Source organism: Emericellopsis cladophorae, assembly GCF_022114955.1.
Source record: "Emericellopsis cladophorae strain MUM 19.33 chromosome Unknown NODE_92_length_55358_cov_115_213889, whole genome shotgun sequence".
Classification (NCBI taxonomy): domain Eukaryota; kingdom Fungi; phylum Ascomycota; class Sordariomycetes; order Hypocreales; family Bionectriaceae; genus Emericellopsis; species Emericellopsis cladophorae.
The window spans coordinates 11,299-39,108 of NW_026251017.1; the positions used below are offsets into that span (position 1 = coordinate 11,299).

At 54.2% G+C, this 27,810-nt stretch overlaps 7 protein-coding genes across 7 annotated transcripts; 3 read left to right on the forward strand and 4 right to left on the reverse strand.

Moving 5' to 3' along the window:
- Window positions 1-223: 223 nt before the first annotated feature.
- J7T54_001547 (uncharacterized protein) lies at window positions 224-1,814 on the reverse strand (the record flags this gene model as incomplete). Its single annotated transcript, XM_051510333.1, has 4 exons — window positions 224-824; window positions 874-1,140; window positions 1,344-1,484; window positions 1,540-1,814. 4 exons carry the CDS (start codon window positions 1,812-1,814, stop codon window positions 224-226), a joined length of 1,284 nt encoding a protein of 427 aa, XP_051358746.1.
- A 5,435-nt stretch (window positions 1,815-7,249) lies between these two features.
- Window positions 7,250-12,796, reverse strand: J7T54_001548 (Proteasome component-like protein; the record flags this gene model as incomplete). Its single annotated transcript, XM_051510335.1, has 1 exon — window positions 7,250-12,796. The coding sequence occupies one exon, from the start codon at window positions 12,794-12,796 to the stop codon at window positions 7,250-7,252; it is 5,547 nt and encodes a 1,848-aa protein (XP_051358747.1).
- A 959-nt stretch (window positions 12,797-13,755) lies between these two features.
- On the forward strand, window positions 13,756-15,401 carry J7T54_001549 (uncharacterized protein; the record flags this gene model as incomplete). The annotated part of the gene is made up of 2 exons (XM_051510336.1): window positions 13,756-14,302; window positions 14,350-15,401. The coding sequence occupies 2 exons, from the start codon at window positions 13,756-13,758 to the stop codon at window positions 15,399-15,401; spliced, it is 1,599 nt and encodes a 532-aa protein (XP_051358748.1).
- A 929-nt stretch (window positions 15,402-16,330) lies between these two features.
- On the forward strand, window positions 16,331-18,402 carry J7T54_001550 (Serine/threonine-protein kinase-like protein; the record flags this gene model as incomplete). Its single annotated transcript, XM_051510337.1, has 3 exons — window positions 16,331-16,394; window positions 16,443-16,473; window positions 16,521-18,402. The coding sequence occupies 3 exons, from the start codon at window positions 16,331-16,333 to the stop codon at window positions 18,400-18,402; spliced, it is 1,977 nt and encodes a 658-aa protein (XP_051358749.1).
- A 751-nt stretch (window positions 18,403-19,153) lies between these two features.
- J7T54_001551 (uncharacterized protein) lies at window positions 19,154-20,393 on the forward strand (the record flags this gene model as incomplete). The annotated part of the gene is made up of 3 exons (XM_051510338.1): window positions 19,154-19,186; window positions 19,241-20,259; window positions 20,306-20,393. The coding sequence occupies 3 exons, from the start codon at window positions 19,154-19,156 to the stop codon at window positions 20,391-20,393; spliced, it is 1,140 nt and encodes a 379-aa protein (XP_051358750.1).
- Window positions 20,394-20,821: 428 nt separating this feature from the next.
- Window positions 20,822-22,693, reverse strand: J7T54_001552 (uncharacterized protein; the record flags this gene model as incomplete). The annotated part of the gene is made up of 2 exons (XM_051510339.1): window positions 20,822-22,211; window positions 22,263-22,693. 2 exons carry the CDS (start codon window positions 22,691-22,693, stop codon window positions 20,822-20,824), a joined length of 1,821 nt encoding a protein of 606 aa, XP_051358751.1.
- A 2,211-nt stretch (window positions 22,694-24,904) lies between these two features.
- On the reverse strand, window positions 24,905-27,397 carry J7T54_001553 (uncharacterized protein; the record flags this gene model as incomplete). The annotated part of the gene is made up of 1 exon (XM_051510340.1): window positions 24,905-27,397. One exon carries the CDS (start codon window positions 27,395-27,397, stop codon window positions 24,905-24,907), a length of 2,493 nt encoding a protein of 830 aa, XP_051358752.1.
- Between the last annotated feature and the right edge of the window lie 413 nt (window positions 27,398-27,810).

Below are 27,810 nucleotides of genomic sequence, written 5' to 3' on the forward strand. Positions count from 1 at the left end.
GGACGGAAGAAATCGCAGTCATGTTATCCCATATTGCTGTCGTGGCAAAAGTTCAAAAAAAGCTAATGATGCCCCATATTGCGCATCGGGCGGGCGAGCCAGTCATCATCATGACGAGCATAGCGTGAACAAGACGAAGCCAAAGTTTACTCGTAGAGGCTAGGATAAAAGTTTAGCCTATTGACTTCTAGGCAAGCACATCCATCGAGGGGAGCAACCTACTTTAGACCTGAGGGCCGGGAGGGCCCTGGGGACCAGGGAAGTGGCCGCCAACAAAGGCGCCAGGGCCGACAGGGGGGCCGCCAGGAGGACCGCCAGGACCACCAGGACCGTTAGGCCCGGGTCCGGGACCAGGCATGCCAAGGTAGTGAGGGGGAGGAGGTGCCGGGCGGTAAGGGGTGCCGACGCCGGAGTTGTTCTGAGAACGACCCCAGGAGAGTCGGACGCGCGAGTTGCCAATGGGGTAGCCCTGCATTTGGTTGATCGCCATCTCAGCGGCGTGGCGGTGGACGAACTGCACAAAGCCGCAACCCTTGCCAGGAGGAATCTTGACGTAGGTGATCTCGCCAAAGCCTTGGAAGAAGGAGCGGAGCTCATCCTCGGTGACGTAGCCGGAAAGGCCGCCAACGAAGACCGTGGTGTTGTTGGGATCGGTGAACTGGTTCATCTGCGAGGCAGGGTTGAAAGCACCACCGCCGCCAGCACCACCGTAGGCGCCAGGGAAACCTCCGCCCATACCGCCACCCCACATGTGCTGTTGAGGCATGCCCCCGCCCATCATGGGGTTAGCGTGATGAGCGTGACCGGGGAAGCCATGGTTGTTGCTGAAAATGTCAGTGTCTGGGACGCGGCCTAGTGGATGAGGGAGCTCACCGGTTCTTGGGGGTTGCGGTAGAGATGCGCATGGGGCGGTTGCCGCAGTACACACCTTGCATCTCCACAAGAGCGCGCTGCTGGTCGGTCTCGTCGGCAAAACGGACAAAGCCGTAGCCTCGAGACTGACCCGACATGGCGTCCGTCATGATCTTGGCGGACTTGCACGATGGGAAGCGAGCTTGGAAGAGCGAGACGAGTACGTATTCGTTGACCTCGGGGCCAAGGTCGCCGACAAAGATCGAATATTCAGGTCCACGGTCCTCGCTGGGAATGGTGTCAGTCTGTGGTCAACGGAAATATGGTGCGCAATGATGCAAGAGTGTATGGATGGTAGCGTGATGGAAGAGATCGATAGTATCGAGCACGAATGAAAAACAAGTGTGTGCCATAGGGTGGCAACGGCCAACAATCCGAGTACGCAGGAAGGCGGGATGGAAAATTGTGATTCGGGAAGGAGGAGTACTCACCGACGGTCGACGAGACCACCACCAGAAGCCCAGTTGAGCTTGAATTGACGGGAAGAGTTGGGAACAGCGCTGCCGTTCAAGTTCAACGCACGAGCCGCAGCATCAGGGGTCGCAAACTCGACAAAGCAATAGCCGGCATTACTAAAGTCTGTAAGCATAGTGTTCGTTCAGCCCGCGCGACGAACATTCCACATACCCAGAGTTTTTGTCGCGAATGACTTTGACATTAACATTTTCAGACAGTTGCGACATGAAGACGCCCTTGATGAAGTTCTCGTCCATCCATGGCTCGAGCTCACCCATCCAGAGGGTGGTCTTGGGAACGTCCTGGCCGTTGCCAGCGCCATTGCCGGGAGGAGGCTGGTTGGGGTCGCCACCAGGGGGCGTGCCGTTGGAGTAGGCACCGCCGTTGCTAGGGAATGAGGGATCCATGACCTGGAGGTCGTTAGCTTTTCTGTCTTGAGAAGCCATGTTCGAAGTCGCTGGGCGATGAGTGTTGAACCGTGTCACTGATAAAATGCGTGCAGAAGCTTTCAAGACCAGCGCAAAAATAGACAAAGAATAACTGAAGATGTTGGATAATCCAAGTGCAGTAGCGGCAAGAGAACGAGGAAAGGTTGAGGGAGTGTTGTAAATTTCAACGCCTCATCGAGTGGTGACCTTGCCCTGACCCTCAGGTCCTCAGCATGTACATTCTGTGTGCTCATCTGGTCACACAGACGAGTCACAGCACCGAGAGCGTCATTGAGGCCGGCCCTTTTGGGATGTAGGGGTCCCCATCTAGCCGTCTGATTTTTGCCCATGGGGTCACGTGGCGTGAAGAGACGGCAACTAGACGAGGCGCAACAGCCCTGTAACCAAGGCATACCTCTCTGCGAATGTGCTCTCCAGCGTAAGGAGTCTCGCCGGAAAGTAGGATATACCGGATGCGATGAAGTGAAATGCGATGAGCGGTGGGGTTGGGGCTGAGGGAAGTATTGAAAGTGCCAAATGCTTACCAAAGATATCTCCTTCACGTTGCTTAAGATGCTAGTGTAGCCTGGGCCTGATAACTTGGTTAGCTCTTGTTCATAGGCCAAAGGCAATGATAGTGGCCTGCGGATGGATGGCCTGTGATCGAGAGTGAGCGCGGGCTGAAGGGCAAATAAAGCCCCCAGCTACCGCTGCAGGGTGCCATCAATCCAAGTTCTCGACCGCTTGTAGCTATCAAACAATCTCGAAAATTCCACTTGAAAGAGAGCGTTGGTTCCAAAAATTGTCTGATCCTGGCGGTGAATAGGCAGTAGATGTAGCAGCACCCCCTTTTCCCCATCACCAGAGCCGACCAACGAACAAAGCTACATCAAGCGCATAGCGGAGGAATCTCTGACTAACCTTGACGTAGATGCAATGAAGAAGTTTCGCAGGGAAGATTGAACTTCGAGTGACTACTCCCGGTCAATTGGACAGTTCTCCCGACAGCATTTGCAAACACTATCAGCGTGTGTGCGTTGCAGGAAAAGCACAAACCTTGAAGCAAGAACTCAAAGCGGAAAGCTTTTAATTTAGGATTTGTCGTGGGAAATCGTGAGATCTGGGCTCATGCGTCAGCAGCGGATACAAACAAGCATAACCTCCACGCAGGGCCGTCACTGCTTCCGTTCTCCACACAACGTACCTCGTGCCAAAAAGACCGTAAATCAGACGTTGAAGGCGAAGTCGGGAGTGGAACAGATCGCGAAGACTAGTATCCAAACCCAAAGCCGAGACTCCGAAAATAAGTGTTGTTCGCGCTGCTAAATCACGACAACCTGAAAGTCAGCTTTCCGTAGCGTCAAGAAACGTGCATAAAAGTGTAGATAGTTGTCGGTGGTATCTTCTCCAGTTCCAAGTTCGGGTTGCCGCGAGTCGCCGATTGTGAGGTACTCGTTCAGTACCATTCGAATGATGTTCTTCGTCGATTCCTTGGCCTTGCCCGTTCTCGGCACAAAAGTCCTCGCCAGCAGCGCGTCACCCAGTCGAGTTCTCGTCGTCGTCCGAGTTGGCCACCGTATATCAGACGCGCCATCGTCAAGAGTCCACGCCATCGCAAGCGCAATCCTCATTTCGCCGCCCAATTTCCTCTGGAGATCCGCTGCGCAGGTCGTGGCTAGGATGTAGAGAGCTACAGAGCTACTCTTGATATAGCAGTCACGGCTCGCGGCTGCCGCTGCGAGCAATTTGCTGTGCCACTTGAATCGTATACATTGCGGGATTCGGTTCGTCGTTCATGCTGCCTGCGATCCTTTCCAATCTCGAAATGTCCGCCCACTTCCGCCCATGCGCGTCACAGACTCCGCCGCCGTGTTCGCCCATCGTTTCGTCATTGTGGGAATTCCGTCGGGGGAGAAGTCGGTAGTGTACTGCGTCGAATGGCTATGTCGTCGGCGTCGCGGAGAAGATACCACCGGGATGTCGAGGGTGCCAGGGCAAGAGGGAGGACATGGAGAACGGAGTCGAAAAAAATCGGTCTGGGAGGGGCTGGAGTTGAAGCACTTACTTTTGTGCGCCGGCAAAAACAACGGACACTGAGCCAATTCGCCGAAACAAGCGCAAGGGAATAAACCGTGGCAGCCGTGACGTGAAAAGGAATTCGATGTGAAGAAGGTTAGAGAAACAAAAGAGCTTCACGAGAAGGGGACAGAGGGAAGAGTCAACTGAGATGACGGGCGAAAGCTTTTTTTTCCCATAGATCCGCCGCACAGCTGGGTCTGGCTTGGGCCACGACGCAATCCACCGCACAAAAGAGCAGTGAGCACAGCCTTGGGCTGAGTCGCGCGGGGACTTGGGCCAAGTGTGGAGCGCGTGGTCGGCAAGGGGGGGGTGGTTGGAGTCAGAGGCGCTACAAAACGCAAGGGGATCTTCGATTTGTTGCTGTTGGATTGTTGGAGGCTTGGAGCACCGTTCGAGGCTGCGTCGTGTAACGAATGTCGCTGATGACAACAACAAGAGTTGCAGTAGTAAGCCAAGTGATGATGTAGATGGCTGGTGTTTGTTGAATGACGGACGCGGTTGAGGCGCAATCGCAGAACTTGAGATCAGTGCAACAAATGATGTATGTGATGATGCCCGAGTGCGGTATCGGTGCTGGAGGGGCAACAAAACGGCACGGATGAGAATTTTTGAACGGAACGATCACGAAGCGATGCCAGAGAGGAAGAGAACATAAAACAGGGTCCAAACTCATATAATACTTCAACTTTGTAAGATTGTGGGCATCAAGGGGCTTAAGTCACCATGACAGGGCTGCGTACCTACTTGACAGCTCGCCAACTCGACTGGACGGCCATCTGCGCGGCGTCGAATAAGTCCAAACTTTGTTCACGACGTATGCCATTTGGAGTTGTTGAAGCGCTGGGCTGGGCGATGATGGTGGGGAGCATGATGGCTTGCGAGAGTTTGGACTTTTTGCGAGAACTGGAGACGGGACTCGAAGCTCATGGAGGGTGGGGGTGTCGCTAAAACTCCGCACTCAGAGCAGGAGCACTCTCACCGGGTTGCTTCCTGCCATTCAATGGTGATGGATACATTGTGAGTATCTCCGGCAAACGGTAGGATGATACAGCAGTCATGGACAGGATTTCATGGCAGGAACGTCCTGCGTTTTCTGTCCATCATTGTGTGCCAACGTATTGGCGACGATAGGTAAGGCAGGCGCATCTGTGCGAGCTCTGAATAAAGTATCTACTAGCAAGGTCAATTAATTCTCGTCCAGTCGTTGGAATGCACAGCAGCTTCGAGCCTCAGTCTCATGCGGATGCAGGCATCCTGTTGCTTGACGAATGACTAGTAGAGCTGGGACTGGAAAGGCCGCTACAATAATACTACCACTACCTTAGGTATCGTGCGTATTCCCCTCCATGAGAGCATCATGACAACTTCACTTCTGCCAGGGCCGTGTGTTTATTAGAATTTGACAGGGGCCCACTAGCTTTCTTTCGCCCTGGTGCTCAAGGATTCTTACAGCGACGTCTACAGCCCTCACTGGTCGAAGCACCTCCCGTGTCCCCTGCGAGCGCAGTCCTCAGGTGGATACAAACCATGGCAATCGTGCAGCTCTTTCAGCGCCGGCCTCGCTTTCTCGAGGTCATAGCGTGATGGCGCGCCGTCGGCCGCGAGCCAGCGACAACGGCGACTGCCAGGCAAGGCAAGGCGTGCTGGCCGGGGCACCATGCGACAACAGGCAATGCCGATACGGATGCGATGCATTGACAATAATAAGAAGTGGTCACACAAGCAGCTTCCTCGCGTCTGGGGTTCAGGGTCATAATTTCAGCCAGTCTCGTGCACTACGTATCTACGTGTATTTCGTTCGTTGGCATAGCTGCAGCGAAGAGAACCTGATTGACGTCACGGCACCGTTGGCCAAGCAAAGAAAAACGACTCGATGATCAATCAGAGCAAAAGCAGGGGCTGGCAGAAAACCGCATCAAGCCACGCATAGGATTCTGGAAATTCGATCATGCCGGCGAACCCCGTGGAATGGCGCGAGATGAACGACAAAGACAGGTCAACCTTGCTGTCTCGGTGGCATGATACTAGCAGCGCTTGCGTTAACTTCATCATGTCTCAGTCGCTATCCCATGTCGCGAAGCCGTCTGCAATGCTTCGGGTAGTAGGGTAGTCTAGCCAGTCTCGTAGAGGATCGAAACAAGCTGACGCCTGCACCCGAAGTTGCACAATCGGCGAATGAAACGCCGATTGCTTGCACAGATCCAAGGAAACAATCATGCCCACTACGATTGTGTGTCAGTCCTACTGTTGTTATCTACGTGCTGCATGGCACGTCCTGTCCGTCACGAGGTCGCAAACAAATCGTGGAAGCTATCGATGATTTCATGCAGCTCGATATGCAGTATGAGGGCATGTTGACCCTCTTGCGGAGACTACTCACCACTCCAAAACTTGGCTGCTGTTATTAGTGATCATCACTTTTATCTTGTGGAGAGTTGAGGGGATGGCTGGCTGCTGCGCAGCGACAGGGCTAAGAACCCTGCTCACCAACATCGTTGGAGCTTGTTGATACATTTGTTGATGGGCACCGTCGAGCTGGTACATGTAGTATCCTGCGTGACACGAGCAAGAGCTTATTAACTACCATGTTCCCTTGAGGATCTACAATGCACGCTCGCGCTCTAGGGTGACCTGGAACAATTGCTCAGCAGCCATCCGGGTGTGTCGTTAGTCTCTGGAGATGACTGGCATTTGGAAGCAGCCAGTAAGAACACGAGGACGTGATTAGATTGCTTTTCGCGAGCAGTGTGTCTGAGATCGACGAGTCGCTGCAAGCATCAGCCATTCCCCGGATCTGTCAAGCAGCTTTCCGTCTTGACCGTTTGTTGAGCTGGCAAGTCTGGGGACCGTTCTGCACCGGCCTTCTTCACTAGACTTTTCTGGTCTCAACGAGCTGAAGCTATCCCCCTCACGGATACCGATGTATTAGTTGGTACCGACCGCCCGGCATCGGCATCGCCGCCCCTGGCACGGTGATGATACGCAGGAGGCAATATGGGCGCAGTGGGCCACAGGATCCCGAAGCTTCCGACCTTGCCCGCGTGGAATGAAATGCAAGGGCAATCGCAGCCGCGTTGGCTGGAGGCGGGCCCTCCTTTCCTTGAGTCCTCCTGGCGGGCAAGCCTTGGCGATGCGGCAGACCTGGCGGGATGGATGGGTCATCCGAGTCATTGATTGGAGTCATTGATTGGAGTCACGTGCATTCGCGTCACAGTGAGGGCGCAGGGTCGAAGAGGAATATCACAGCTTTGTATCCGTAAGAGTCTGTAATGCATGTGGTCGAGAACGCATTGGCATGTGAACGGGGCGGTTGCAGGCGCAATTAAGATCAGCTAAATGTATATCTCTTCTATCTCCTGAATACACATGTGCATCTACGAGGATCGCATAGCTTTGCCCAGCTCCTCTGCTGCTTCCTTCAAGGCGCGTTGCGGCTTGAGCGCTCGTTCTCTGCCCACCGCTATCTGCACTTGATGCTCAAATGCCGCGATACTGGGACCATCAGGTCCAAACACCTTGGCCTGCATAGCTTTGGCTACAGCCCCAATGGCTTCGGCGCGTCGAACCCTTTGGCCTTCATTGCCAGCTTCGGCTTGCTCTACATCCAAACTCTCCAAGAATTTGAGCGAGGTACCATTGTCTTCCCCAGGGGGGTTCGACTGCTCGGCTGCTGCTTGCATCGCATCGAGAACAGCGTCATACCACACCTCGCGCTTGATCGCGAAGAACTTGGGATTCGACATGTAGGGACTTAGTGTGTCGACGATCTTGGCCAGTACTGTGCTAGGCTCGCGTTGTAATTGACGTCGACTGTAGCCCCTGGCAATAGACTGGAAGCCGTTGGTGGCAGTTTTCGATGCCAGGTCTTCTTTCGTGTCCTTGGAGTCGATCTCCATCTTGTCCTCCGCAAAGTCGTCCAACCAGGGGGTGACAATGGCAATCACATCCTGCAGCATGTCTTCTGGACTGTTTCTCGCTTGGATAAACTGCCATAGTGCCTTAAAAGCGTGCACTCGGTACTCTTCGTTGTTACGCTTGGCCTCTCGCAGTGCAATCTTCTGCATTTGCGCGGCAATCTTTGGGTCCTCGAGCAACGATGCGCCTTTTTCGACGAACTTGGGAAATGACTCGAGCACCTTTTCTTTGCCGGGAAAGGTCTTGAGTGCGAGTACCCTGTCAAAGATTGGCCACAGTAGTTTCAAGTTGGTGTCGCTGATGGAACCGGTTGCATCACTGGCACCTGCGACGTCCGCGACCATGGCACCGACTGTGAAGGCTGCCGTATGGCGAAGACCCCATTGTGTTGTCTCGAGGCACCCGTCGGCCAACTTGACTATTTCGGGGGCATAACGAACGACGGTCCTGCTACTGCCAGCATGTTGCTCCCACACCTCCTTGAAGACCTTGCTTGTGTATTGGTCGATGTCGTGGAGTCCCAAGTATGCGAATGGGAGAAGCTCTGTTTCATTCGCGGTAAAGTGATCCGCTGACAGCTTGGCTAGTGAGAGGACGACGTCCGCGATCTTCTGACGGCGGGAGTCTTCCTCCGCCTGCACGTACATTTCAACGAGCCGCCGGCTGAAACGCGTCTTGTCAGCATCGGACACAACGCGCATAATGTACGCTGCTGCCCTCGCGTATGCTTGGCTAACTTCGTCATTCTTATCAAGAATCTGCTTCTCCATGAGCTTCAGTAGCCCGGCAGAAAAGGGCTCAATATCAGCAGCGTGACGGGTGAATAAGGTTGTTAGAACTCTGCTGCAACCAATCTTGGTCGGCATCCCTATGGCAGTTTTAATCGTCGCTGTCAGCTTGGGTGCCAGCGATATCATGACGTCCTCATCCACAAAGCGGAGGCAGTTCTCGATCGCCTCTGAAATGGGAGACTGATTAACCATCTGTGACCTGAGTCTGTCGATCTTGTCCCGGCTGTCGTCGCCCGCGCGCTGATAGTGGTAGTTGATCTGCTCTGGCTCAATAGTGCTCAGCAGGCCGAGCAATTGCGGCACCATGTCTGGGATGAATGGCCGGAGGGCGTCACCTCCACGCTTAGCAATTTTCATCACCGTGATTGTGGCGAAGACCCTGACGTCGTCCACTGAGCTTTCCATGCCCTTCTCGGAGGTCAAGAATGGCAATGCTTCGTTCATCATCGCCTTTGCGGCGGCGCTCGAATTGTTCTCTTCGAGTTGTCGCACAAGGCCAGTTGACAAGGCCATGCACAGCTTCAATGCTGCCTCGCGCACGCTACCCTTGACATCGTCAAGGACTTTCAGCGCCTTAGCCCAAACCTCCTGATAGTGTGCCTCGTATTGTGGGAAGGGCCTGCCTTGGAGCAAATCGGAAATCGCCGCACAACTCGCTTGGCGAACTCGCCATTCCTTGCCAAGAATGCTTTGCAACAAGTCCTGGAGTATCGCATCAAAGTGATCATCTAGCGCAGACCCAGAGTCCTTGACAAGAGCCTTCCAAATGTCGTCCATGGATCGCTGCACGTTGGGATTCGGGTCAAAGCGGTATCGATACAGCTTCGAATACAATTTGGGGTCGACTTCTGACTCGGACAAGATATTGGACAATCCGAAGCGACCAAAAGCCGAACGTGTCGTCCATGTTGCCGCATTAGCAGCCAGAGACATGAACTTGTACACCAACCGCTGATCGCCCACCTCGTTGGCCAGGTTGACGATGTCCTTATACGACGTGATAGACTTGCCCTCTCCCGTTGGCAGGGCTCCAGCCTCGAACAGTTCCGTTTCCTCCTCAACCTTGAGCTGCGTTCCGCTGCCTGTGAACGCTGACACGAGGTCCTTGGTCAGTGTACTCTTGAGATCGGCATCTCCACGCTCATACACAAGCGAAAGTCCACGCGAAGCCGTTTCCTGGACAAGCTCATCCCGGGCGCTGAGCAGACGCATGAAGGCGGTTTGCGCTTCTCGCAGCCGCGACTGGATCTCAGGCAGATCAGAACAGTACTGCACGATGCAGAATAACCAGATACCGGATGCTTTCAATAAGGAAGGCTTGGTAGTTTTGCAGTCAGTGAAGAGCTTGTCTAATACTGCTTTCGCCATGTCCGTGCGAATGCCTGACTGAAAGTCCTCGTTTCGGGCCTCAACGTCGAGGCCCAGCTTGACACTGTTCGAATCCCAACGAGCAACCGCTGCGCAGATTGCATCGCCAACGGAGAACTGAACCTCGGTGCGCTTGAGCTCGTGGAGGGCGAACAATTCTTTGAAAATGGATCCAAGTTTGCCTTCGGCGAGGGGGTTGCCGTCTCTGGCGGGTTGATCGTTGTCTTCTAGGCTGATAGCCAACCTGCCAAGAGCGAATATGGCCTTTTCGTTGCCTTTCTTCGCCTGAGCTGTGAGCCTACTAATTACCTTGCTGATATCTGCATCACCCTCATTAGGCGGCAGAGCCAGCCCGGCAGCCCATAGTTGAGGAAACATTTCCAACGCAGCTTCGTGTAGCGAGCTTGGGCCTGTCTCACTGAGAAGAAAATTTGTGGGATAGGTAATCTCATGTGCGCGTGGACGGTCATAGTACACTGAACGTGAACAGAGAAACCCAAACGCCATAAGAGCACCTTCCGCTGCATTCACATCCGAGCCAACGGCCTTTTCTGCGCCAGTGAAGCTTTGTTGCAACCTGGACCTCCAATCTTTCACAAGTCTCTCGTCGTTGATTGGGTGTGAAGCTAGTATGCCGAAAGCTTGCGCGGCCAAGTGCCTGACCTCCTTTCTGTTCGAAGTGACAAGGGATAGTAGGTCCTCTGCCTTGTTCGCGAGGTAGCCCAGGCCGCCGCCAGAAGCCAGAGAGGCCACATCAATGAAACAGCGCAAGCATGGTTCCACAATCTGGCTGTCTTTTTCCAGGGCGCCCGACAGACAAGCATTCAGGTACAAGAGCCAATATCCGTTATCAATGTCGGGGTCCTTTAGGTACTTTCTGATCTTCTCGCGAACAGACACACTTGTCTCAACCTGGGAGTCGAGTTTTTCCATCCAATTCGGTTCGAGTTGAAAATCGGACCCCAAAGCGGACAAGAACATCATGCGCTTGATGTATTGCAAGGCGACCGGCACGGCAGTGAGGTACGGCCCGTTAAAGTTGCGATGCAGTGACTCTGGAGTGTCATTGACCTCTTCCAAAGACCCGGGTTGGCTGAAGCTTGCGGGCGTGATGCGCGTCCCAAAGTACATGACAACCATTTCTTCCCAGTCAGGCAGATCAGGTGTTGCATCGTTGTGGACACGGTAAGTCCAGGGATCGAGGCCTTTGTGGCCCTGCTCGACAACGTCATTCTTGTTCCCCTGACCCTGTGCCGAACCCATGCCAATCGCGAGAATATCTATCCACCGACCTAGCACGCTGGAGAATGATAAACATTGGTTGGCCCATTTGACCACGGCGTGACGCGTGCTTCGTACGATGGGGGGACCCTGTTTGCTCATGTACCCTGGGAAATACTTGGCGTCCATGGGATAGTCTTCGTCCCACAGCATATAAGATAGCAGCATGGTCTGCAAGTACTCGCTCTTGTCGCCAACTTCAGGCGGCACGTTCGCGGTCAAGGTCGAGAGAGCACCGTCAATATTGACAACAGCTTCTTGTGTAGGATCCTTTAACAGTGAATCAAATAGCCATTGTGCAAGTTGCAATCGTTCTTGCACAGGCATGTCGGCACTACGAGAAAGCATGCCAATAGTCTCGTAAGCCCTAGACCGCAGCTGGACCTGGTCGTGGCTAATATTGTCGGGTGATGGCCATCCCTGACTGTTGACGTAGGCAGTCATTTTGTGTATGAGTTGGGGCGCAATGGTGAAGTCATCTTTTGACGGTCCCATCCGAGCCACCCATGTCAAGTACTGGAAAAGAGCCTTATGCAGCTTGGTTTTTTCAAGTGCACTGGAAGGCTGAAGGGCTACCTGCGCACCAGCAGCATCGTCTGACATGAAATCAAGGTTCACGACATCCAGTATGCTGTTAGACATGGTCGTAGAGATCGATGACTTTGCCAGCATGTTCAAGATTCGAGTTCGATACGCTGCTGGGAGTGTGGCGTGGGCTTCAAAAAGTTTGGTCACCAAGGCTTCATCTTCCAATGAGACAGAAGTTCGTTTGATGATTTCCTCCGCTGCGGATGCAACACGGTTATCGAAGCTCGAAGCTGCCAACAACGCCGGGAAGAACTTCTCCTCATCTGTGAATGCGCCACTAGCCAAAAGTGCCACGAGCTTAGCTTTGAGCTCTGACAGCCTCTGGTAGATTTTGAGTGAAGACCAATTTTGCACGGCAAAAAGATCGAGGATGCGTGCCTCCCAGTTAGGGTTCGCCTGTGTCCAATCCTGAGAAGCTGTTGGGGTTCTTAGGCGGATAAAAAGCCCAATCATATGGGCGACATGATGAGCATCTTTAGGGTCGTCGAGCCCGACGTTTTGGCGAAACGCCTCATCGTCCTTGCTTCCGCGGGGAGGTATTTGTGCGTCGAGGAGGAGACGTAGTACTATGAGGAAGAACGGCCCAGCACGCGGGGTATCGATGTCTTGTGAGATCCCGGGCAGCGCTACAGGCAGTATTTCACGCCGCTCATAGTCATCTAGACGCTCGATGCTGTGCTCGATGAAAGACAAATCCAGGTGCTTGACGACCAGCGAATCCTGCGACTTGTATTGTTGCACAAGTGCTTTCACCGGCAAGATAATCTGAGGAGGCTGAATGAATGTCTTGAGGCGCCCTAGGATCTGTATGACTCTGGCTCTGACTGTATCATGCTCACTTGTTGCCTTGAGTATGACGGGCGGTAGATATCGCTGGAGCAGTTCGTGGAGCTTCAGCTCTTTGTTGGCGACTGCGAGGATTTTAAACTCGACGCTTTCCACGAGCTGCAGCTCGCGCTGCTCCGTAGACTCCGCCATTGTTTGAATCTGGTGAAAGGGAAATCAACATGAGAATAGGAAAGATGGCATAGTCTCGCATAGTGCAGGTGCTCGCCTTCATCAGCCAGCAATCCGGTGACGTTGCATGAGCGTACTGGGTGACTAAGCCGGCACGTGTGGGAATGGCGCGCTGCGCACTTAAACACGTGAGATCGGAACGCAGTCCATAACGCTATGATTGAAATGCAAAAGCTAAGTGATTAAGTCACTGAGAAGGACAAATTCACTCAATCAGCCATATGTTCAAGTACAAAGACACATGCTTGTTGATTCTGCTGCAGTCTACCTCAAGTTTCGTCGTATGTTGATTACACCACAATGCGTCCAAAAATATTTTTACTGTTCAAGCACACTTATTCACCATTCTGGTTGAATCAAAACTTAATAGAATGTGAATAAATACAGCCAAATTCCGGTTGATGACAAAGTGGGCATTGTCCTATCGCTGCACAAAAGCATCAACCACTCGCCTGCTCAGGGTAGGCAAAGTATCGCATATAACGTTACCGCACCGACGTCACCGGGCCTGCCTGCCAAGCTCTGATTTCAGCATCAGCATTTGTTGCTTGCTCGCATGCTCAACCTTCAGTCGCCTTCATCTTCTCCCCTTCCATCCAAATATCACGACAGCAGACAAGGAACAAGTCCCTTTTGAGCAGGGTGATACGCGTTTGATTTATATTAAACGAACTCACCATTCGACTGCGCTGGACGGACTCCCCGAAATACTTTCAACTTGGAAAGCCAACAGCGGGGCAATCTTGTCGGTCCACAGCTGATTTCAGGGTCTCCTCAACCTTCAGTCCACACAAGTCAGGCGCCGCAAATAATAGACACGAGAGAGGGCTTTTGGCTTCAGTGCTGTCGACGCGACTCGAAACCCAAACCTTCGCACACATCGTTACCCCGCCGCCGCGATCCGACACGAGCTCGCCGTGATGGAGCAAGAATCCATATCCACGTTCTGTGGCATCACGGGCGCAAGCACAGAAGTGGCGCAAGGATTCCTCAACTTATCGAACAATGATGTCTCACGAGCTATCGAGCTGTTCTTCGAAAACCCCGAGCTTGCTTCCAACGTGCAGACTAGCGTGCCAACTCGACCTGCAGCCACCAGTGGGACCACAACAACACGAGAAGGGTCCCGTGAGATCATTCAAATCGACAGCGATGACGACGATATAATGAAAGTAGACGATGAAAGCGATCGGGACGACGATCAAGAAGCAGCGCAACGAGCGGCTGCCATGGCACAAGCAGACGAGGATGAGGCAATGGCTAGACGATTACAGGACGAACTTTACGGTGAAGGTGGCGGCCAGTCTGGAGGAGCAGGTGGTATGGGCGAGGATGGTGTTCGGGCGCCGATCGGGCGGACGACCGAAACACTTATCGCACCCAACCCGGCATGGGCAGACGAGGAGGATGACGGTGGCGCCCACGCGGCCTTTCTCGAGCAAATACGTCGCAGACGGGCTGCTCCTGGTAAGAGCTCTGAAGCCGGAGGAGAAAACGGAACTAATAAGAACTAGGTCGCTCCGGAGGGCCCTTTGGACAGCGGATCTGGGACGACACGGAGCCCGTGCGAGGTGGTGATGGCGAAGGCAGCACCCACACGCGCCGTCTTGCGGATCTTTTTCGACCACCATATGATATCATGGAGCGCGACCTGGCATGGGATGACGCTCGCGCGCTGGGCAAGGAGGACAAGCGCTGGATCATGGTGAACCTGCAGGATATGAGCGACTTCAACTGCCAGGCACTCAACCGAGATATCTGGAAAGACGAAGCGGTCAAGGAGCTAATCAAGGATCATTTCCTGTTCTTGCAGTACGACAAGGACTTTCACGATGCCGGCGAGTACATCAATTTCTACTTCCCAGGGCGAACCCACGAAAACCCCGACAACTACCCACATGTGTCCATCATCGATCCCCGAACAGGCGAGCAGGTCAAGGTTTGGAGCGGGAGGCCCTTCCCATCAGCTGCCACTTTCCACGCCGAGGTCGCCGAGTTTCTGGACCGTTACAGCTTGGCAGCGAACAGCAAGAACCCAGTCACCCACGCAGAAGCCAAGAAACCACAGCCCATCGACGTCGACCGCATGACGGAGGAGGAGATGTTGGAGATGGCGCTGAAGAACAGCATGGCTGGTGCTGCAACTAGTAGTGGTTCTTCTTCGACAGCCAACATTTACGATCCGGACTCTCTAACCAGACAGTCTGGGTCAGCGAGCACGAGCGCAGTGAAAGTGCCGGAGCCGGAGCCGGTGGCAGCGGAGAGCGCATTCTCCAAGATTTCGAGCTCGAATCCACACACAGAGCCAGACAACAATCCAGCGACCACTACGCGCATCCAGTTCCGTCATCCAACTGGTCGCGTGATTCGTCGCTTCAATCTCAATGATCCAGTGCGCCGGATCTACGAGTGGCTAAAGGCTGAGCCTTTGGAGGGCAAGGAGGGTGTCGAGTTTGAACTGAAGAAGATGCCACAGGGACAGGATCTCATTGAGAATCTGGAGGCCACGATTGTGGATCAAGGCTTGAAACAAGGGACAGTCATGATCGAGTTTATTGAGGAGTAATTAGACAACAGCCCCAGGGAGAACAAGACCCATCTCTGCATACCTTAGGTCGCCCACGCAGGTCAGGTTTTCGGCAGACTAGGTATCAGACATTTGGAGTTGAGGGCATTGCTTCGGTTTCGATAGACCGGCTAGAGGGAATACCAATTTCTTTCTTGTCTACCGATTGGTTACTAAAGACTTGTGACGAAAGGAAGTGAGTGCCTCTCCCTGCACGATTGTCTCGAGGCGTGCGCTAAGCCGCATTTGGCCGAAGTCAAAGCCAAGAAGTGACTTCATACCTTGCCTTGGCGTTACGTGTTTGCGAGCTTTCGGTTGTGATCAAGAAACCGAAGCTCTGCAAGTCTACTAGTATGTATGAAGAGACGATCGAAGTTGTGAGATTGTGCCCAATGAATTGTCACTACGGTCCAGTACAGCATACTGCGCAACGCTGCCCGTGTATTCGGTACGTAGAAATATCGCTGCCCCTCCATGCGGCGCGGGCGACGTGAGGACCACGAAATCAATTGGACCTCGCACGCGGGCGCCTTCCTGCGACCCAAAACACCACCGCCTTCTCCCGTTCCTTTTCTGGTTGACCCCTCGACCGCCTTTGTTGCGAATCTGTTGTGATTTGTATGGGGGCGTAAACAAATCTCCGACCCTGCGGCTACTCGTCGATTCTATTGTTGCATCGACCGCCGCGTTGTCTTTCCGTTTCCCGCTATCCTGCAACGTCTACGTCTACCCTGGCTAGCGTGGCGTCAGATCTGGGAATCTTGCTTTGTTTTGTTTCCTCGAGTCGAAATTGGGTGGGGAGGCCGCTACCTGTCCGACTGCCCCAGCATTCACCGCCGACCTTTCTTCCTCCAACAACTCAAGATCACGATCAATCGCTGAAAGAGTTCCTGCAACCGCCCTTGCACAACGATCGACGGCGCGAGACTATGGCGAGCGAGGAGAGCGAGGCCATGGACCCGCAGCAGCTGTACACGAAAGAGTACTGCATTGGTATGTTGAAGCATGGTGCCAAATCGACAGAGAGACTGATTTTCTCAGGCGGGGGTAGCTTTGGCAAGGTTTACAAAGGGTAAGCTGGCGCACTCTACGAGTCAAAGGACCAGCTGACAACAGTAGCGTCGATAAACGGACCGGCCAAGCTGTCGCCATCAAGATTATCGATATTGAAAGCGCAGAAGACGAGGTCGAGGATATTATCCAAGAGATCGCCATATTGTCCGAACTTCAATCGCCATACGTAACAAAATACCATGGTTCATACGCACGTGGCGCCGAGCTATGGATTGTGATGGAGTTTTGCTCGGGAGGGAGCTGCGCCGATCTGATGAAACCTGGCAATATTGGGGAGGACTACATTGCGATCATTGTGAGGGAGCTTCTCATGGGCCTGGAGTATCTCCACTCGGACAAGAAGCTCCATCGCGACATCAAGGCTGCCAACGTGCTGCTCGCGTCCACAGGTCAGGTCAAGCTCGCCGACTTTGGCGTTTCGGGCCAGCTTTCAGCGACAATGACGAAAAAAAACACTTTTGTCGGAACTCCCTTTTGGATGGCGCCCGAGGTCATTAAGCAGTCAGGGTACGATCACAAGGCTGACATTTGGTCATTGGGTATCACAGCCTTGGAACTGGCAAACGGCGAGCCGCCATATGCGGACATACACCCCATGAAGGTGCTTTTCCTCATCCCCAAGAATCCACCCCCACGGCTAGAAGGCAACTTTACAAAGGCATTCAAGGATTTCATCGAGCTGTGCTTGCAACGTGACCCCAAGGATCGGCCTACAGCGAAGGATCTACTACGGCATCCTTTTATTAGAAGGGCGAAGAAGACAACATACCTCACCGAGCTGATAGAGCGTCACACGCGGTGGGCAGCGACGCATAAGAATGACGAAAACGACGAGAACGATGAGTATCACAACCAAGCTTCCGTCCAGCCCGAGAGACTGAACGAGGACATGTGGGACTTTGGCACTGTCAAGCTGGTTGGAGACAAAGGTGGCCTCTTCCACCGGCCGGGGCTCAATCCACTGAACGAGAACGGCACAAACGCGCGATCGTCGCGCACCCCGGAAAGTGCGGATGATTATGGCGAGAGGCGGCGTGAGCCGAGTCCCATCAAGAATAGGGACTTTGCGCTTCAGCCCAATGACACCCTCAAGGCGGGTAGCAATACGGGAACATCGCGGCAGACGAGCCCTGTGCGGAAGCCTGTGCCCGCCCAAATGTCACCGACAAAGGTGCCCTTGCCAGCTAGTCCGGCCAAGCCACGAGAAGATGCCATGGAGACACCACGACCCCACAAATACGCACCACCCATGCTTCAAGCGTCCCCAGACTACGACCGAGAGCTTCAGGCACAGCTGCAGAGGGACATGGGGATGATCAACCTAAATCTGGCTCCGTCGCTGCGTGGGGAGAATTCGCAAACACCAACGCCTGAGAAGCCCCAACCACCTCCACATCAGTCACAGGCCAGTTCGCCAACTGCTCATGCTCCCTCGCTGAGCTTGCAAGAGATACCGCCGTTTAGAGGTGCATCACCAGCGCCGCAGCGTGTGCCATCACAGTCCATGCCGAGAGCAACACCCATTCCTCAGACTTCTGTCGCGCAAAAGCCGCTACCGATGCCCGAGATATCAACGACGCCAAACTCGTTCCCCACACCCGCGCCTGCGAATCCTAATGGCGAGCTGGATGCGCTGAATGATGTCATGTTCCCGGCTCTAGAGGAGGCTCTGAAGCGGCGCCAGATTCGCGTGCAACAGCTGTGTCCTCCAGGGCAAGCGCAGACTCCTGAGCAGCAACGCGCCGAAGCTGCGCACGAGAGGGTGCGGAAGCTGGTCTTTAAGCTGGCGCATGTGTGCAAGGAAATTGACCACTATGATAAGGCGGAACCTGTGGGCATGGGTCGAGAGGTTGGCAGCTTTCTCGAGGGTCTCCTGGAGGAGATACTGGTCCGAGTTGAGCCGCTCGATGAAGAGGATATGCAATGACACGGACGATGATGATCATAATGATGATGACAAAGGTATAAGTATATATAATAGGTGGCCAAAGGACAGGGGCCATGGGCTCAGGGCTGGAGTTCCGGCTGGTTGATATTTATCGCCACCCAGCGCGCGATACAAATATAAACGCTGGCGTTGTTGCTACAATTGTTGTCAAATATTTGGGAGGTGCGAATGGGCAAAGCCCACCCTGGAAGCAAGAAGTGGTACCAGTCCTAGGGTAAGCAGTTTTCTCGAGGCCACAAGCTGCTGTCAACAGAAACGCTGGTCCTAAAATATGCGGTACGCTAATTAATCCACATGTGAAAACGCTTCAGCGCGAGCACCAATTGCAGGAGGAACGTGCTCGGCCGAGGGCTCGTTTTCCGCATCGCAAACCGAGCTTGCGCCGAGAGACGTCGACGGCGCCCCACTGAAAGCGGCTTCCAGTGGGAAACGGGCAGGTCGGTCGTTCGGGCAAAGAGAAAAGGCTGGAGCGCGTCTGTATGGCCGTTGCTGCGGGATTTGCTCCAAGCCACGGACTTCTCCAACATTTTCTTCCTCACTTCTTCCGACCGATCCAACCCTTTCCCTTCCCTTTTTCCCTCGTGTGCCAGTGACGACGACCTACGACGACGCCGCCGACGACGACGACGACTGAGACTCAGACTGCCCTGCCCTGAACTGGACCGGCCTCGCACCTGATCCGACGCCACCCGCTCTTCCTCTGCCACCAGCTCATCTCGATCAGCCCAAGATGCTGTCGCGTGGATCTCTTCGCACGGCGCAGGTGAGTCTAGCACCAGCCATTGAGCGTTGATAGAGCTCGACTGACACCCTACAGGCCCTCCGCTGCGCCGCTGTCCAGCAGCCGCTCGCCGCTCGCGGGTTCGCGACGGTCCAGTCCGACATCTTTAAGCCCTCCCAGTTTGGCGGCAAGTACACCGTGTCCCTGATCCCCGGTGATGGTATCGGTACCGAGATCACCGAGTCCGTCAAGACCATCTTCAAGGCCGACAACGTCCCTATTGAGTGGGATCAGGTCGCCGTGTCCGACTTTGGCAACGTCGCCCAGGCCGAGGCTGCCTTCCGCGAGAGCGTCGCCTCGCTCAAGCGCAACAAGCTGGGTCTCAAGGGTATCTTCCACACCCCCATTGACAGGTCGGGTCACCAGAGCTTCAACGTCGCTCTGCGTCAGGAGCTCGACATCTACGCCAGCGTCAGCTTGATCAAGAACATCCCTGGCTACGAGACCCGCCACAAGGACGTCGACCTGTGCATCATTCGTGAGAACACCGAGGGTGAGTACTCTGGTCTCGAGCACCAGAGCGTCGAGGGCGTCGTCGAGTCGCTCAAGATCATCACCCGCGCCAAGTCGGAGCGCATCGCCAAGTTCGCCTTTGCCTTTGCCCTCGCCAACGGCCGCTCCAAGGTCACCTGCATCCACAAGGCCAACATCATGAAGCTGGCTGACGGTCTGTTCCGCTCCACCTTCCACGCCACGGCCAAGGAGTACCCTACCCTCGAGACCAACGACATGATTGTCGACAACGCTTCCATGCAGGCTGTCTCGCGCCCCCAGCAGTTCGACGTCATGGTCATGCCAAACTTGTACGGAGGTATCCTCTCCAACATTGGTGCTGCGCTGGTCGGTGGTCCCGGTATCGTGCCCGGATGCAACATGGGTCGCGAGGTGGCCGTCTTTGAGCCCGGTTGCCGCCACGTCGGTCTCGACATCAAGGGCAAGGACCAGGCCAACCCCACTGCCATGCTCCTGTCCGGCACCATGCTCCTGCGCCACCTTGGTCTCGACGACCACGCCAACCGCATCTCCAAGGCCGTCTACGCCGTCATTGCCGAGGGGTAAGTTCTGCACACCGTTTTTGAGACTTGATCTAACTGTAAACAGCAAGTACCGCACCCGTGACATGGGCGGCGAGTCGACCACCCACGAGTTTACCCGCGCCATCCTCGACAAGATGGAGACTTCTCTCTAGGCGAGCAATCCCTCTTGCTTTTACTGAATAAATTATATCCCGTACCCACCAATACCACAATCCGACACACCACCCACCGAGCTTCAAGTCGCCGAGGAGGACCAACACAAGAAGGACGATACCAGGAGAACCGGGGCCGGAAGAAGCTCCGTGTTCGCTGGAAGGAAAGGATCTGCTTGGATACGCGAACGAGTCAAGAGACGAGGAACGGCAAAAGATGATTGTACGTGTAGCATTCTTGCATTGAAACAGCAGGGGAGCAGTCCATTTTCTTGAGATGCGTAGATGCCTTTTGTTCCTTTTGTTTGGGAGAATCATGGTATCATTGATATCTTTTACTACTATATACATACACTCGTCTAGTGAACAAATATGAAAACAAATCATATTTCAAAAGGGACAAAAAAAAAAAGTTATCCTCGTCGTCGTTAATTGTTGTAGTAGTACCGCAGCTCGAGATCACCGTCCAAGTTCTGGCTTTGGAGTCTATCCCGCCACTCGGGCGTGTTCTCGTCCGCCTCGAGGCTGGCAGCTTGCAGGCGTCCTTCCACATCGACGCTGAAGATCCACGTCTTGTCGTCAAACTTGACGACCGTCGGGGCACTCATCGCTGTCACGTTAAGTCCCTCCCAGTCCGAGCGCCACGACCGACCGTCGTAATGCTGGTGTTGGAGCGTGCCGTCCGTGCCGAGGACGACGACGTCGACAATGCCGTCTTCGACGGAGACGACGCTGGGCACGGAGGCGACGTTGTCTCCGATGCTGACGAGGTCGGTGTACTCGCCGCCGTTTCGGGCGCGCCAGGTGAATGTATACAGGTTGCGGTCATCCTGGACGCCAAAGAACATGAACAGGTCCGCGTCGTCCTCTGGAGCGAAGAGTACGGGGTCGCCGATGAAGGCACCGGCAATGGCGTGGGGGCTGGTCCAGTTCGTGGTGGGGGAGTACGACGTGTGGAGGACGTGTGTGGTGTTGTAGTAGACAATATCGTGGAGTGTCGAGGCGTCGCGGCAGCAGACGGCTGGCGCGGAACGGGATGCGTGTCGAGGTTCGATGGCGGGCCATGAGCCAGACGTCATGGACCATGACTGTTGATTCCCGTTGTCGCTGGCAGGATTCGCTGGTTGGGCCGAAGGACTCGGGTTCTCATCTTCGCCCGGCTCGTTCTCGCCTGGTTCATCTTCGCCTGGTTCATCTTCGCCTGGTTCATCTTCGCCTGGTTCATCTTCGCCTGGTTCATCTTCGCCTGGTTCATCCTCGTCTGGTTCGTCCTCGTCAGGCTCATCTTCGTCAGGTTCATCTTCGTCGGGCTCATCTTCGTCAGGCTCATCTTCGTCAAGCTGCCGCTTTCGCTTGGCCTCAGCACTGCCACCAACAAGATAGTTGTGTACAATGTCGCCGCTGTCAGCATCGAGAGCAAAGAGATCGATGCGTTCGCTCCCTGGCCGACAAGCGACAATACGACTGCCCACGCCATCACCGATCGCTGCCCAGTCACTCCACTGCCCATCTTTATCGCGCCTGTACCTCGTGTACACTGTGCCGTTGTTAGAAGACAAGGCAAACACATCGAGTCTTGTATCGCCGTTTGGCTCCCATGATATGGCTACGGGCTGTGCCACCATGTTGCCTCGTGGGATCTGGCCGAGGTCCGTCCAGCCGTCAAACCTCTCGCTCTCATCGTCACGTGTGAGAAGCACGAGAGATGCGTTTTGAGATCGAGCGAGCAGATGGAGCGTCGAGTCCATCGCAGGCGCTGAGAGAATGGTCGGGCAAGCGCCGCCATCGCAGGATATGTTGTCATCCCCTGAGCCAGTTCTTTACGCTGTTAGTCCCCTGTCGGAATGAAACCCTTGTGGTTTGACTTACTCTGGGTCTCCTTGACGACCTCCCGCACCATTCTCTCCGTTGGCATCGCCGTCGCTATTGTCACCACCACCATCGCCGCCTGCTTGAGACAAGCCAACGCCAAGACCAACAGCCAAAGCAACAATGATTAGAATCACCACTGCCGCAATGGCGATATACTTCTTCCTCCTGTACCATGGCTTCAGTGAAAGAGCAGCGGCCGTTTTTGTGCCAGCTTCCCCTGAATCAGCACTGCTTCCGTGGACACCGGATACAGCTGCCGGACTCTTATCGTGTTCCTTGGTATATGGGGCGTATCCGGGCCCTTGAATGGGCGAGAATTCATTATCCTCGCTCCCAACGACTTGCAAGCCGCTCCGAGGATCTTCATTTACCAGGGTGTTGGCCGGCACTGGGAGATTGTGCGGGTTATACGGTTGCGAGACGGGCATCTTGTGTCCATCGTGGCCTGGATGGGGCATATATTCCGGCAACGTCGATGGCACAACCTCTGGCGCAGATGAGTACCGGTCTGTGGCTTGTGATGGCGAGCTTGGCTGAGTTGTTGTCCCGCCAAAAGACGAGACCTGTTCGTCGTCCGCAGGATTGCTCCCATGGGCGCTGTCACGGGCTGACATGCTAAACTGAGCAATGTCAACTGCTTGATACTGATGTTATTTGAGTAAGTGCTGTATATCAGTGCGATGAGCCGCAATGTCCGCTTGAGAAGAGAGAAGGCAATGGAGTTGAGGCGGGACTTTTCAGACCTGGAGGTCAGCCAGCTCGGGTTAGGCCAGGCAATAGTCGGCTCTTGTTGATTTTGATTTTCGTCTGCGCCATGATGGGGTCGATGGGTATCTTGAGTAGATGCTAATTTTGGCTACTGGAGTTCTCATGGGCCGATTCGGCGTGCCAGCAATCCACTTTCAGACGAACATCAAGTGGCGCCAAGGACGATGGTGGTGACTTTTAAGCTTGTTCGGCTGCTGAGCCTCGCTAGCGACAGTACAGGGAATATGTCACTGGATTGTACGTAATGCTTTTGATAATGATCAACAGAGAAGAGAGATAAAGGGAGATGATTATTCTCTATCTGAAGAAGATGCTGATGCTATGAAAAAGAGGAAGAACTTAATAGCGCGAAGATGCCGCCTTTTGAGGGCAGCTGTGGGTCAAATGTGCAGCCTGACCAATCAAGGCAGTGACTGGCCTGTCACACAACACTTTTATTACGCAGTTCGGCCGTCTTGGGCAACGAATGTGGCCAATGGCTACCTTATTATTGTTGGTGCCCGTGTAGGAAAGAAGCTTGGCTGGAATAGCTAGACTTGCAGTTGATTGTAACAAGTCCCAGTCGTTCCTGAGCAACGCCAGTTGATCACGTTTTCGGGGCCGTTATTTGTGGAAGACAATTGGGCCCTTCACCTTGCCCAAGCTAGTCGATGCTCGGACCGCGGATGAAAGAAGCCACTGTCGAATCTCGCCAAGTATTTCACCCAAAGCTGGCGAGGCTGAATCGTCCCACGATTAGGCAGACATGCCACGCGCTCCAAGACCGCTTGCTGCAAGAGCCAGCATGATCCAGCAAGACTATCGGGTGAGTCGGTCCACGATTGCATGACGACAATACAATTTGTGAAATTTCAATGTGATACAGTTGTGTTCAGATTCAGCGTCTGCTTGATTGATTTCAGAACAATGTTCTCAATCAAGATGGTGGGACCACTTGGACAGTGCGAATATGGACCGTACCTTTCTCGTGTTGTAATAGCTTAAGAGTTATATGAAGAGCCGAGCCTTATTAAAACACCAAATAAATTAGATTGTCCCCCAGCCAGTCAGTCACAGGCAATAGACTCGGATCCTTGCCACTCAACGTGGCGATCACTTTCTTATTTTCGAGTTCTGGTTATCACTCCTTCCCTTTGTTAAGGCTCACATCTTTGTCAAGGGCACATTTACTCCGCCGTACACGTTAGCCACTAAATCGCCTAAAGAAACCTCGAAGCGGTACATATGCAGAAGCTGACCTCCACGCCCAAATTGAAGTTGAAGGAGGAAATCAGCGCATGATTTCCTCTCTCTGTAACTTTGGTCTTGACAGTCTTTCCCTGCTGCTTTGCCCAAACTTTGTTGGCTGTGACGGCGAAGTGATCTGGGGGTCCTTTCGATGTTGTGCTCATCATCCAGATAAGACACCTCTGCTGCTCAGCCGTCTTAATTAAGACATCTTCCGTCGGGTCCCCGGGACTGATCCACCACAGTGGCGTGCGACCGAAATTGTCCTCCGTCGAAATATTGACCAAGGACGGAGGACTCTGCAAGAAGAACTTCACCAACTCGATGGTGTCATAACGAGCGGTAATCGATAGGGAATCGCTCCGTAGCGGTTGCAAAACTCAAGATCGATGTCGCTGCCCTTGCTGAGAACCGTCTGCATGCCTCCGCATGGAGTCCACGAGCAGCTTTACCACGGCCAGTCTCTCTTCTTGCGCTAGGGGCAGTCGTCCCATCGCATCGAAGAGCGCTGAATCTGCACCATGCGCAAGCAAGACTGCTACCGCCGCACCATCCCATTTTCCAGCAGCCAGGCAGTGGCTGTTACTGCCGGTTATATCGGCCTACGTGTCTACATGTACTGGAGCGCTGCCACCATCGTCATCCTACTCACGTTCGCGGGGCAGCATTCTGAGAAGCGCCTCATCCCTTCTTGAGGCAGCCAAAGAGAGCAGCGGGGGGATGAAGCATGGGTCGACGCGATCCAACTTGGCGCCCTTCTCCAGGAGGAGCCGGACGACTTCCAGATGCAACCCCTCGGCAGCTTTCCCGAGCGGTGTCGACCCCCTGCCATGATAGCAGTCTTGCAGCAGAAGCCGCGCAAGCTTGGTGCTCCTTTTCGGGTTCAACAATAAGTTTCGGACAGCCTCCATGTGCCCCGCAGGGTCAGCGTCGGCGCCTTTGTCGAGTAAAAACCGCACGACTTCGACGTGGCCTCGCGCGGCGGCTTCCAAGAGCGGCGTGGTGCTCCTGAAGGTCTGTAGATTGATCTTGGCTCCCCTGGAGACCAGGAGCTTGGTCAATTCCAGATCCCCCCTCTCAGCGGCCAAGGCGAGTGGGGTCCTGCCAAATCGAAAGTTGGCAAGATTAGGGTTAGCTCCCCCTATCTCAAGTAGTAGCCGCGCTACACCCAAATGCCCATATTCGACAGCTGCCAGCAGCGGTGTCTTGCCATCTCCATTTTCCAGGTTGACCTTGGCGCCGTGTGTAAGCAGTAGACGGACGGCGTTCTCGTGCCCATGCGAAGCTGCCAGGAGGAGCGGCGTCATCCTGTCCTCCCAAGCAGCGCCGTCGATGTCAGCGTCGCCGCCTCCTGTTCTAAAAATCTGTTCCCATGACCGGAGTCGTCTGCTTTTGGCGACTTCATGCCCCTTTTTGCTGAGTGTATCTTGCAGCGGGCCTGTCAGGTTGAACTGGGCCGCAACATGTAAGAGGCACGAACCGCCAATGGGCACGTCGCGCCAATGCCAGTACCATGAGCTCCGAAAGGCGAGGATGGCCCAGTATCGCACAAGCTGGTCTGACAAGTTACCAAGGAGATCGTCTTGCCGGTATCCCTGCTGCTCGCTCTTTCTGACGTGCGGCACCCAGTACAGAGTGGCATAGCGCAGCAGTGGAAAAGTAACCACCTCAGCGCTGGCCTCGATGTCGTTGATGTATTTGCCAGATTCATCTATCAAGGCTTTCCAAGCATTCAGGTATCCTATGCAGGATTTACATAGCATGTAGTGTGCTTTGCCTTCCAACAAGTCCTGATTGGTTTCACCATCTGGGTCTATGTCCATTAGTTCCGGGAGGCCATTCTTGCCGACGAAGAAATCCTGGACCGACTGATGAATGAATTGGACCGACCCGGCGTGTTCATCAGCAACCTCTATGAGTCCATGGCTCAATGCTTGGATTCGTGTTTTCATTCGGTCACCGGGCTCTTCGCAGTCTAGTGCCATTGCACCACCGTCACCACCACTCGGCTTTGACAGTCGCTGGTAGTCGGTTGTGAATTCCATTGCCGCTCGGATTTCGTCTATGGACAGGGGTTCCATGGCAAAGCTTACCCACCGGATGAGCTTGCGGCTTTCCAAGTCCATGGTATTGAGAAGCTCCATGTAGACTTGATCGAGGGTTTCTGGGATGTTGGAGACCTCTTGTTCGATTTCGGAATGCGCAGTACCTTCGAGTACGGACTTTCGGATCCTGTCTACAGCTAGCCTTGCCCACAGAAAGACGCCATTTGCTCGTTCAACAATTAGATGCGTGACGTTCATTGTTGTACTCGGATCAAGAATCGAGGATAGGTTGTGTTGCACGAAAGATGATATGGCCTCAGTGTTGTGGTCCTCCAGGGTTATTGAGTAGGTGCTTTCCAGCGTGATACTAAGGCATTGACGACAAGTGCTGACGACCCGCAACTCTTTCGACTGCATTCCAGCCGGCGTAGTAGGCTCCTGCAGGATGACCTCGAGCTCCTCAGCGAGCCATCCAGCTTCGTCTGGGCCAGCTTCATCGAGTGCATCAATAAACAAGTAGACAGGGTGCGTTTGCAGGACCTTCTGAAGCGCCTTCACAAATGCCGGTCGCAGTTCCCCTAGCTCCCACTCCCATTGCTCGCCATGCTCCCCAAATTTCCTCTTCTTTTCCTCGTAGCTGGCTAGAAGACCTTGGGGGGCATCCGGCCCCTCCTGCAGCTGATAGAGAAGCGACCGAAAGAAGCCCAGTGATGTCCTATGGATGCCCTCACCACAGCGTCCATGAAAGTAAAAGGACAGAATCAAGGCCCCCTCGACGAGTCCCCGTCGCTCGCCCACGTGTTCGGTGACGCGCTGCAGCAGCGTTGACTTGCCGGACCCCGGCTTCCCCTTGATCCAAAGCAGGCTTCGATGGCCAGAAGCCCAGTCCTTGTACGTGTCATTTTGGAAAATCCATGTGCATGTACTACTGCTGGCGGCAGCGGCCTTCTTGTCGACATTGCCAGATCTTGTTGTCGTCATGGTCTTGTACGACAGCGAACGTAAGCATTCTTCGTGAAGCTTGGAGCGCTCGCTTGGGGAAGAAGACGCGGACATACTCTGGTCCCTCCAATTGGCGGAAAGGTCGGACATTGTGACGCTCGCAGTGGTGAGTGAGCTTAGCAGACTCAACCGCCGACCGAGTGTCTTCAAAGGTAGTCAATTTCTGGCGGGGGACTAGACTAGACGTGCGGGTTGTCTCTGTGTGTGAGTGGGGTTGATACCGTGTGGCAGATCTTGATCGGATATCCCACCGTACAAGCCCACGGGGCCACGATCCGCGGCCTTCCGCCATTGATTGAGTGCTTCTTTCGCACTTGCATTCTCGTGTGCCTAGTACAAAAAAGAAACACAAATAGGACTCCATTCCCCGCAACATGAATAACCAAAACGAATTCATGAGGATCTGGCCTAAGCTCTCCCTATCAAATGCCAAGATACGCCGTGTCTGGCTTGCAGGGTGGATTTCAGAGTCGTCTCCCGCTTGGGGCCTGCTGCATGAGTGC